Source organism: Mustelus asterias, chromosome 7, assembly GCF_964213995.1.
Source record: "Mustelus asterias chromosome 7, sMusAst1.hap1.1, whole genome shotgun sequence".
Classification (NCBI taxonomy): domain Eukaryota; kingdom Metazoa; phylum Chordata; class Chondrichthyes; order Carcharhiniformes; family Triakidae; genus Mustelus; species Mustelus asterias.
The window spans coordinates 305,797-318,007 of record NC_135807.1 but is presented as its reverse complement, the minus strand read 5'-3'; the positions used below and the strand labels follow the sequence as shown (position 1 = coordinate 318,007).

General features: G+C 48.2%; 1 protein-coding gene across 1 annotated transcript in view; it reads right to left on the bottom strand.

Moving 5' to 3' along the window:
• LOC144496028 (voltage-gated inwardly rectifying potassium channel KCNH7-like) overlaps positions 1-12,211 on the bottom strand; it is a 124,591-nt gene that overhangs the window by 34,810 nt on the left and 77,570 nt on the right. Inside the window, exon 4 of the mRNA XM_078216980.1 lies at positions 6,026-6,451. Coding sequence (XP_078073106.1) covers positions 6,026-6,451 — 426 coding nt within the window. The remainder of the gene's footprint in view (positions 1-6,025; positions 6,452-12,211) is intronic.

Sequence of the window (12,211 nt, the reverse complement as noted above, 5' to 3'; positions counted from 1 at the left end):
AGCGACATCCTGGATCCCGGCCCCAGGGAGGCAGACCACCATACGAGAATCCCGCCTACCTCCGCAGAAACGCCTGTCTGTCCCCTTCACCATCGAGTCCCCGATTAATACCGCCTTCCTCCTCTTTTCCTTAGCCCTCTGAGTTACAGGGCTGGACTCCACTGCGGAGACACGGCCACTGCTGCTTCCCCCAGGCGGGCTGTCCCCCCCAGCAGTACTCAAGCAGGAGTACTTGTTGTGCAGGGGCAAATCCACCGGGGTGCTCTCAACCACCCTAGCCTTACCCTTCCTGGCCGTCACCCACTTGGCCTCCTCCCGTGGCCCTGGTGTGACCACCATAGAACATAGAACCACCATAGAACATAGAACATTCCAGCGCAGTACAGGCCCTTCGGCCCTCGATGTTGCACCGACCAGTGTAACCAATCTAAAGCCCCTCTAATCTACACTATTCCAATATCATCCATATGTTTATCCACTGACCATTTAAATGCCTTTAATGTTGGCGAGTCCACGACTGTTGCAGGCAGGGCATTCCACACCCTTACTACTCTCTGAGTGAAGAACCTACCTCTGACATCTGTCCTATATCTCTCACCCCTCAATTTAAAGTTATGTCCCCTCGTGCTAGCCATCACCATCTGAGGAAAAAGGCTCTCACTATCCACCCTATTTAATCCTCTGATCATCTTGTATGCCTCTATTAAGTCACCTCTTAACCTTCTTCTCTCTAACGAAAACAACCTCAAGTCCCTCAGCCTTTCCTCATAAGACCTTCCCACCATACCAGGCAACATCCCAGTAAATCTCCTCTGCACCCTTTCCAATGCTTCCACATCCTTCCTATAATGCGGCGACCAGAACTGTACGCAATACTCCAAGTGCGGCCGCACCAGAGTTTTGTACAGCTGCAACATGACCTCCTGGCTCCGAAACTCAATCCCTCTACCAATAAAAGCTAACACTCCGTATGCCTTCTTAGCAACCCTATCAACCTGGGTGCCAACTTTCAGGGATCTATGCACATGGACACCGAGATCTCTCTGTTCATCCACACTACCAAGTATCTTACCATTAGCCCAGTACTCTGTATTCCTGTTACTCCTTCCAAAGTGAATCACCTCACACTTTTTCGCATTAAACTCCATTTTGCCACCTCTCAGCCCAGCTCTGCAGCTTATCTATGTCCCTCTGTAACCTGCCACTTCCCTCCGCACTGTCTACAACTCCACCGACTTTAGTGTCATCCGCAAATTTACTAACCCATCCTTCTACGCCCTCATCCAGGTCATTTATAAAAATGACAAACAGCAGTGGCCCCAAAACAGATCCTTGCGGTACACCACTAGTAACTGAACTCCAGGATGAACATTTCCCATCAACCACCACCCTCTGTTTTCTTACAGCTAGCCAATTCCTGATCCAAACCACTAAATCACCCTCAATCCCCTGCCTCAGTATCTTCTGCAATAGCTTACCGTGGGGAATCTTATCAAACGCTTTACTGAAATCCATATACACCACATCAACCGCTTTATCCTCATCCATCTCAAGCGCCCCAACTGTGCCTTCACGTCTCATCTTTACATAAGTCTCCTTCTTCCTCTTCACAAAAGATTCAACTTCTTTAGTAAATCACGGTTCCCTCGCTCGACCACTTCCTCCCTGCCTGACAGGTACGTACTTATCAAGGACACGCTCCACATTTCAATTGTGCCCATCCCCTGCAGTTTCCTTCCCCATCCTATGCATCCTAAATCTCGCCGAATCGCATCATAATTTCCTTTCCCCCAGCTATAACTCTTGCCCTTCGGTATATACCTATCCTTTTCCATTGCTAAAGTAAACGTAACCGAATTGTGGTCACTATCACCAAAGTGCTCACCTACCTCCAAATCTAACACCTGGTCTGGTTCATTACCCAGTACCAAATCCAATGTGGCCTCGCCTCTTGTTGGCCTATCTACATACTGCGTCAGGAAACCCTCCTGCACACATTGGACAAAAACTGACCCATCTAAAGTCCTCGAACTATAGCTTTTCCAGTCAATATTTGTAAAGTTAAAGTCCCCCATAACAACTACCCTGTTACTTTCGCTCCTATCCAGAATCATCTTTGCAATCCTTTCGTCTACATCTCTGGAACTTTTCGGAGGCCTATAGAAAACTCCCAACAGGGTGACCTCTCCTTTCCTGTTTCTAACCTCAGCCCAAACTACCTCAGTAGACGAGTCCTCATCAAATGCCTTTTCTGCCACTGTAATACTGTCCTTGACTAACAATGTAAGAGTTTTAACAACACCAGGTTAAAGTCCAACAGGTTTGTTTGGTAGCAAATGCTATGAGCTTACGGAGCCCTGCTCCTTCGTCAGATGGAGTGGATATCTGCAGATTTCCACTCCATCTGACGAAGGAGCAGGGCTCCAAAAGCTAATAGAGCATAGAACATAGAACATTACAGCGCAGTACAGGCCCTTCGGCCCTCGATGTTGCGCCGACCAGTGAAACCAATCTAAAGCCCCTCTAACCTACACTATTCCAATATCATCCATATGTTTATCCAATAACCATTTGAATGCTCTTAATGTTGATGAGTCCACTACTGCTGCAGGCAGGGCATTCCACGCCTTTACTACTCTCTGAGTAAAGAACCTACTTCTAACATCTGTCCTATATCTCTCACCCCTCAATTTAAAGCTATGTCTCCTCATGTTAGCCATCACCATCCGAGGAAAAAGGCTCTCACTATCCACCCTACCTAATCCTCTGATCATCTTGTATGCCTCTATTAAGTCACCTCTTAACCTTCTTCTCTCTAACGAAAACAACCTCAAGCCCCTCAGCCTTTCCTCATACAATTTTCCCACCATACCAGGCAACATCCTGGTAAATCTCCTCTGCACCCTTTCCAACACTTCCACATCCTTCCTATAATACGGCGACCAGAACTGTACGCAATACTCCAAGTGCGGCCGCACCAGAGTTTTGTACAGTTGCAGCATGACCTCCTGGCTCCGAAACTCAATCCCTCGACCAATAAAAGCTAACACACCGTACGCCTTCTTAACAACCCTATCAACCTGGGTGCCAACTTTCAGGGATCTATGCACATGGACACCCAGATCCCTCTGTTCATCCACACTACCAAGTATCTTACCATTAGCCCAGTACTCTGTATTCCTGTTACTCCTTCCAAAGTGAATCACCTCACACTTTTCCACATTAAACTCCATTTGCCACCTCTCAGCCCAGCTCTGCAGCTTATCTATGTCCCTCGGTAACCTGCCACTTCCCTCCGCACTGTCTACAACTCCACCGACTTTAGTGTCATCCGCAAATTTACTAATCCATCCTTCCACGCCCTCATCCAGGTCATTGATAAAAATGACAAACAGCAGTGGCCCTAAAACAGATCCTTGCGGTACACCAGTAGTAACTGAACTCCAGGATGAATATTTCCCATCAACCACCACCCTCTGTTTTCTTACAGCTAGCCAATTCCTGATCCAAACCACTAAATCACCCTCAATCCCATGTGTCCGTATTTTCTGCAAAAGCTTACCATGGGGAACCTTATCAAACGCTTTGCTGAAATCAATATACACCACATCAACCGCTTTACCCTCATCCACCTCTTTGGTCACCTTCTCAAAGAACTCAATAAGGTTTGTGAGGCACGACCTACCCTTCACAAAACCGTGCTGACTATCCCTAATCAAATTATTCCTTTCTCGGTGATTATAAATCCTATCTCTTATAATCCTTTCCAATACTTTGCCCACAACAGAAGTAAGGCTCACCGGTCTATAATTACCAGGGTTGTCCCTACTCCCCTTTTTGAACAAGGGGACAACATTTGCTATCCTCCAGTCTTCTGGCACTGTTCCAGTATGTGGAGATGCCGGCGTTGGACTGGAGTAAACACAGTAAGAAGTTTAACAACACCAGGTTAAAGTCCAACAGGTTTATTTGGTAGCAAAAGCCACACAAGCTTTCGAGGCTCTGAGCCCCTTCTTCAGGTGAGTGGGAATTCTGTTCACAAACAGAACTTATAAAGACACAGACTCAATTTACATGAATAATGGTTGGAATGCGAATACTTACAACTAATCCAGTCTTTAAGAAACAAAACAATGGGAGTGGAGAGAGCATCAAGACAGGCTAAAAAGATGTGTATTGTCTCCAGACAAGACAGCCAGTGAAACTCTGCAGGTCCACGCAACTGTGGGAGTTACAAATAGTGTGACATAAACCCAATATCCCGGTTGAGGCCGTCCTTGTGTGTGCGGAACTTGGCTATCAGTTTCTGCTCAGCGACTCTGCGCTGTCGTGTGTCGCGAAGGCCGCCTTGGAGAACGCTTACCCGAATATCAGAGGCCGAATGCCCGTGACTGCTGAAGTGCTCCCCAACAGGAAGAGAACAGTCTTGCCTGGTGATTGTCGAGCGGTGTTCATTCATCCGTTGTCGCAGCGTCTGCATAGTTTCCCCAATGTACCATACCTGTTCTCTTCCTGTTGGGGAGCACTTCAGCGGTCACGGGCATTCGGCCTCTGATATTCGGGTAAGCGTTCTCCAAGGCGGCCTTCGCGACACACGACAGCGCAGAGTCGCTGAGCAGAAACTGATAGCCAAGTTCCGCACACACAAGGACGGCCTCAACCGGGATATTGGGTTTATGTCACACTATTTGTAACTCCCACAGTTGCGTGGACCTGCAGAGTTTCACTGGCTGTCTTGTCTGGAGACAATACACATCTTTTTAGCCTGTCTTGATGCTCTCTCCACTCCCATTGTTTTGTTTCTTAAAGACTGGATTAGTTGTAAGTATTCGCATTCCAACCATTATTCATGTAAATTGAGTCTGTGTCTTTATAAGTTCTGTTTGTGAACAGAATTCCCACTCACCTGAAGAAGGGGCTCAGAGCCTCGAAAGCTTGTGTGGCTTGTGCTACCAAATAAACCTGTTGGACTTTAACCTGGTGTTGTTAAACTTCTTACTGTTCCAGTAGACAATGATGACTCAAAGATGGCATTTGCTACCAAATATACCTGTTGGACTTTAACCTGGTGTTGTTAAAACTCTTACTGTGTTTACCCCAGTCCAACGCCGGCATCTCCACATCTTGACTAACAATGCCACACCTCCCCCTCTTTTACCACCTTCCCTGCACTTACTGAAACATCTAAACCCCGAAACCTGCAACAACCATTCCTGTCCCTGCTCTATCCATGTCTCCGAGATGGCCACAACATCGAAGTCCCAGGTACCAACCCATGCTGCAAGTTCACCCACCTTATTCCGGATGCTCCTGGTGTTGAAGTATGCACACTTCAAACCACCTTCCTGCCTGCCGGTACACTCCTGCGACTCTGAAACCTCATCCATGACCTCACTACTCTCAACCTCCTGTACACCGGAGCTACAATTCAGGTACCCACCCCCCTGCTGAATTAGTTTAAACCCTCCCGAAGAGCATTAGCAAATTGTCCCCCCAAGATATTGGTACCCCTCTGGTTCAAGTGCAGACCATCCTGTTTGTAGAGGTCCCACCTACCCCAGAAAGAGCCTCAATTATCCAGGTATCTGAAACCCTCCCTCCTGCACCATCCCTGTAACCACGTGTTCAACAGCTCTCTCTCCCTATTCCTCTCCTCACTATCACGTGGCACGGGTAACAAACCTGAGATAACAACTTTGTTTGTTTTAGCTCTAAGCTTCCACCCTAACTCCCTGAATTTCTGCCTTACATCCCCATCCCTTTTCCTACCTATGTCTTGAGTGCCTATGTGAACCACAACTTGGGGCTGGTCCCCCTCCCCCTTAAGGATCCCGGAAACACGAAAACAATGACTCTGAGTTGGATAGATCTCTGATTGATATCAGAGGGGGCGTGTCGCGGGAGTGGGGGAAGGAAAGTGGAGTTGAAGCAACAATCAGATCAGTCCTGATCGTATTGTTTGGTACAGAAGGCTCGAGGGGCCGAGTGGCCTAAATCCTGGAATCTATTTTCTGCCAATTCTCACCTCATCAGAGCCAGAACGGAAAATGAGCAGATCAAAGGGAATTGCAGCCACCATATCAATGAGGAACCAGCCTTTGAAGTAATGGATGGCAATTTTGCCAGGATGGCTGACCACTTCATCGTTATTGTTCACATAGGTGGTGCGGAAGTTGATGAGAATGTCAATGATAAACATGATGTCCACAATCAGATCCACCACGTTCAGTGGGTTGCAGGAATAGCCACAGTCTCGCCTCTTCACCTCATCCTGATCATTCAACAGGAAAGCAGCTGAATACGGAGTGAAGATAGCTGTGTAAATGACCAATAGCAGAATCAGCCAATCCCAGACCGCTTTGAAGGGGCTGTAGTGTAGAATCGTCCATTTGTGGATGCGAGGAGCTTGGAGTTTGTATTCCGGCAAAACATCTGCTCCCAGCGAAAGGACCTGCCCAAAACACGAGGCACAATCACACCAACCAATCAGAAAAGACTCACATTAAATCAGTTCAGTACAGTGAACCCCAAAATCACCACCCAAACCCCAGCGAGGGGCAGTGCGAATGGCAGTGGGCTAGTAATCCAAAGACCCAGGCGAATGATCTGGAGGCCTGGGTTCAAATCCCACCACCAGCTGGTGGAATTTATATTCAATTCATCAACCTGGGATAGAAAACTAGTCTCAGGAAGGATGACCATGAAACCACTGTCGACTGATGGAGAAACCCATCTGGTTCACTCATGTTCTTCAGGGGAGGAAATCTGCCGTCTTTAACCGGTCTGGCCTACATGTCACTCCAGAGCCACAGCAATGTCATAGGTCAGAGAGGTCAAAGAGATTTACAGCAGGGAAAAAGGCCCTTTGGCTCAACTTGTCCATGCAGCCCTTCTTTTTTAAAAACCCCTAAGCCAATCCCAATTGCCCGCATTTGGCCCATTTCCCTCTATACCCTTCGTACCCATGTAACTATCTAAATGCTTTTTAAAAGACAAAATTGTACCCGCCTCTACTACTACCTAAAGGGAAAGACTCTGAGTACTGTAGAGGATCAGAAGGACCATGGGGTCCGGGTCCATAGGACTCTGAAATCAGCCCCGCAGGTGGAGGAGGTGGTTAAGAAGGCGTATGGTGTGCTGGCCTTCATCAACCAAGGGATTGAGTTTAGGAGTCCGGGGATAATGATGCAGCTATATAAGACCCTCGTCAGACCCCACTTGGAGTACTGTGCTCAGTTCTGGTCGCCTCATTACAGGAAGGATGTGGAAAAGATTGAAAGGGTGCAGAGGAGATTTACAAGGATGTTGCCTGGATTGAGTGGCATGCCTTATGAGGATAGGCTGAGGGAGCTCGGTCTTTTCTCCTTGGAGAGACGAAGGATGAGAGGAGACCTAATAGAGGTGTATAAGATGTTGAGAGGCATAGATCGGGTGGACTCTCAGAGGCTTTTTCCCAGGGTGGAAATGTCTGCTACGAGAGGACACAGGTTTAAGGTGCTGGGGGATAGGTACAGGGGAGATGTTAGGGGTAGGTTTTTCACACAGAGGGTGGTGGGCGAGTGGAATCGGCTGCCGTCAGTGGTGATGGAGGCGAACTCAATAGGGTCTTTTAAGAGACTCCTGGATGAGTACAGGGGATAGAACATAGAACATAGAACATAGAAAGCCACAGCACAAACAGGCCCTTCGGCCCACAGGTTGCGCCGATCACATCCCCACCTCTAGGCCTATCTATAGCCCTCAATCCCATTAAATCCCATGTACTCATCCAGAAGTCTCTTAAAAGACCCCAACGAGTTTGCCTCCACCACCACCGACGTCAGCCGATTCCACTCACCCACCACCCTCTGAGTGAAAAACTTACCCCTGATATCTCCTCTGTACCTACCCCCCAGCACCTTAAACCTGTGTCCTCTCATAGGATCTAATAGGATGGAGGGTTATAGGTAGGTCTGGAAGGTAGGGATGTGTTCGGCACAACTTGTGGGCCGAAGGGCCTGTTTGTGCTGTAGTTTTTCTATGTTCTATGTTCTACCTCTGGCAGATTGTTCCAGACACTCACCACCCTCTGTGTGAAAACATTGCCCCTCTGGACACTTTTGTATCTCTCCCCTCTCACCTTAAACCTATGCCCTCCAGCATTATTTAGACTCCTCTACCTTTGGGAAAAGATAGAACATAGAACATAGAACAGTACAGCACAGAACAGGCCCTTCAGCCCACGGTGTTGTGCCGAGCTTTGTCCGAAACCAAGATCAAGCTATCCCACTCCCTATCATCCTGGTGTGCTCCATGTGCTATCCAATAACCGCTTAAATGTTCCTAAAATGTCTGACTCCACTATCACTGCAGGCAGTCCATTCCACACCCCAACCACTCTCTGCGTAAAGAACCTACCTCGGACATCCTTCCTATATCTCCCACCATGAACCTTATAGTTATGCCCCCGAGTAACAGCTACATCCACCCGAGGAAATAGTCTCTGAACGTCTACTCTATCTATCCCCCTCATCATCTTATAAACCTCTATTAAGTCACCTCTCATCCTCCTCTGCTCTAAAGAGAAAAGCCCGAGCTCCCTCAACCTTTCCTCATAAGACCTACCCTCCAAACCAGGGCGGCACGGTAGCACAGTGGTTAGCACTGCTGCTTCACAGCTCCAGGGACCTGGGTTCGATTCCTGGCTTGGGTCACTGTCTCTGTGGAGTTTGCACATTCTCCTCGTGTCTGCGTGGGTTTCCTCCGGGTGCTCCGGTTTCCTCCCACCGTCCAAAGATGTGCAGGTTAGGTTGATTGGCCATGCTAAAATTGCCCCTTCGAGTCCTGAGATGTCTAGGTTAGAGGGATTAGTGGGTGGGATATGGGGATAGGGCCTGGGAGGGATTGTGGTCGGTGCAGACTCGATGGGCCGAAGGGCCTCTTTCTGCACTGTCGGGTATCTATCTATCTATCTATCATCCTGGTAAATCTCCTCTGCACTCTCTCCAATGCTTCCACATCCTATTTATAGTGAGGTGACCAGAACTGCACACAATATTCCAAATGTGGTCTCACCAAGGTCCTGTACAGTTGCAGCATAACCCCACGGCTCTTAAACACATCCTCCCTGTTAATAAAAGCGAACACACTATAGGCCTTCTTCACGGCTCTATCCACTTGCGTGGCAACCTTCAGAGATCTGTGGATATGAACCCCAAGATCTCTCTGTTCCTCCACATTCCTCAGAACCCTGCCGTTGCCCTGTAATCCGCATTCAAATTTGTCCTACCAAAATGAATCACCTTGCACTTATCAGGGTGAAACTCCATCTGCCATTTTTCAGCCCAGCTCTGCATCCTGTCAATGTCACTTTGCAGGCTACAACAGCCCTCCACCTCATCCACTACTCCACCAATCTTGGTGTCATCAGCAAATTTACTGATCCACCCTTCAGCCCCCTCCTCCAAGTCATTGATAAGAATCACAAATAGCAGAGGACCCAGCACTGATCCCTGTGGTACACCGCTGGTAACTGGTCTCCAGTCTGAAAATTTTCCATCCACCACCACCCTCTGTCTTCGATCAGGCAGCCGGTTACTTATCCAATCGGCCAAATTTCCCTCAATCCCACACCTCCTTACTTTCTTCATGAGCCGTCCATGGGGAACCTTACCAAATGCCTTCCTAAAAACCATGTATACGACATCAACTGCTCTACCTTCATCTACACACTTAGTTACCTCCTCAAAGAATTCAATCAAATTTGTGAGGCAAGACTTGCCCTTCACGAATCCGTGTTGACTATCCCAGATTAAGCTGCATCTTTCCAAATGGTCATATACCCTATCCCTCAGGACCTTTTCCATTAACTTACCAACCATCGAAGTAAGACTAACCGGCCTATAATTGCCAGGGTCATTCCTAATTCCTTTCTTGAACAGAGGAACAACATTTGCCACTCTCCAGTCCTCTGACACTATCCCCGTGGACAGTGAGGACCCAAAGATCAAAGCCAAAGGCTCTGCAATCTCATCCCTTGCCTCCCAAAGAATCCTAGGATATATCCCATCTGGCCCAGGTGACTTATCGACCCTCAGGTTTTTCAAAATTGTTAATACATCTTCCCTCAGAACATCTACCTCCTCCAGCCTTTCAGCCTGTATCACACTCTAATCCTCAAAAACATGACCCCTCTCCTTGGTGAACACTGAAGAAAAGTATCCATTCATCGCCTCTCCTATCTCTTCTGACTCCATACACAAGTTCCCACTACTGTCCTTGACCGGCCCTAACCTCACCCTGGTCATTCTTTTATTTCTCACATCAGAGTAAAAAGCCTTGGGGTTTTCCTTGATCCGACCCACCAAGGACTTCTCATGCCCCCTCCTAGCTCTCCTAAGCCCTTTTCTTAGCTTATTCCTTGCGACCTTGTACCCCTCAAGTGACCCAACTGAACCTTGTTTTCTCATCCTTACGTACGCTTCCTTTTTCCTCTTGACAAGGCATTCACCCTCTTTTGTGAACCATGGTTCCCTCACTCGGCCATTTCCTCCCTGCCTGACAGGGACATACCTATCAAGGACACCCAGTATTTGTTCCTTGAACAAGCTCCACTTTTCATTTGTGCCTTTCCCTGACAGTTTCTGTTCCCATCTTATGCTCCCTAATTCCTGCCTAATCCCATCATAATTACCCCTCCCCCCAATTATAAACCTTGCCCTGCCGTACGGCCCTATCCCTCTCCATTGCAATAATGAAAGACACCGAATTGTGGTCACTATCTCCAAAGTGCTCTCCCACAACCAAATCTAACACTTGGCCCGGTTCATTTCCCAGTACCAAGTCGAATTTGGCCTCACCTCTTGTCAGCCTATCCACATATTGTGTCAGGAAACCCTCCTGCACACACTGCACAAAAACTGCCCCATCCGAACTATTCGACCTATAAAGGTTCCAATCAATATTTGGAAAGTTAAAGTCCCCCATGACAACTACCCTGTGACCCCCACACATATCCATAATCTGCTTAGCAATTTCTTCCTCCACATCTCTATTACTATTTGGGGGCCTATAGAAAACTCCTAACAACGTGACCGCTCCTTTCCTATTTCTAACTTCAGCCCATATTACCTCAGTGTGCAGATCCCCCTCGAAGTGCCTTTCCGCAGCCGTTAAACTATCCTTGATTAACAATGCTACTCCTCCACCTCTTTTACCACCTTCCCTACTCTTACTGAAACAGCTATACCCCGGAACTTCCAACAACCATTCCTGTCCCTGTTCTAACCACATCTCCGTAATGGCCACAACACCGTAGTCCCAAGTACCAATCCACGCTCCAAGTTTCATAGAATAGAAATAGAATAGAATAGAAACCCTACAGTGCAGAAGGAGGCCATTCGGCCCATCGAGTCTGCACCGACCACAATCCCACCCAGGCCCTCCCCCCACATATTTTACCCGCTAATCCCTCTAACCTACGCATCTCAGGACTCTAAGGGGCAATTTTTAACCTGGCCAATCAACCTAACCCACACATCTTTGGACTGTGGGAGGAAACCGGAGCACCCGGAGGAAACCCACGCAGACACGAGGAGAATGTGCAAACTCCACACAGACAGTGACCCAAGCCGGGAATCGAATCCAGGACCCTGGAGCTGTGAAGCAGCAGTGCTAACCACTGTGCTACCGTGCCTTATTCCGGATACTCCTTGCATTGAAGTAGACACACTTCAACCCACCTTCCTGTCTGCCGGTACACTCCTGCGACCTTGATACCCTCCTCAGTACCTCACTACACTCAACACTGGCTTCTGGACTACAGCTCCTTTTCCCATCCCCCTGACAAATTAGTTTAAACCCCCCCGAAGAGCCGTAGCAAATTTCCCTCCCAGGATATTGGTGCCCCTCTGGTTCAGGTGCACCCCGTCCTGTTTGTACAGGTCCCACCTTCCCCAGAATGTGCTCCCAATTATCCATGTATCTGAAACCCTCCCTCCTACACCATCCCTGCAACCACGTGTTTATCTGCACTCTCTCCCTTTCCTCAACTCGCTAGCACGTGGCACCGGCAACAAACCAGAGATGACAACATGGTTTGTCCTGGCTCTCAGCTTCCACCCTAGCTCCCTAAATTCCTGTTTTAAATCCCCGTCCGTTCTCTTACCTATGTCGTTGGTACCGATGTGTACCACGACTTGTGACTGCTCCCCCTCCCCCTTAAGGATCCTGA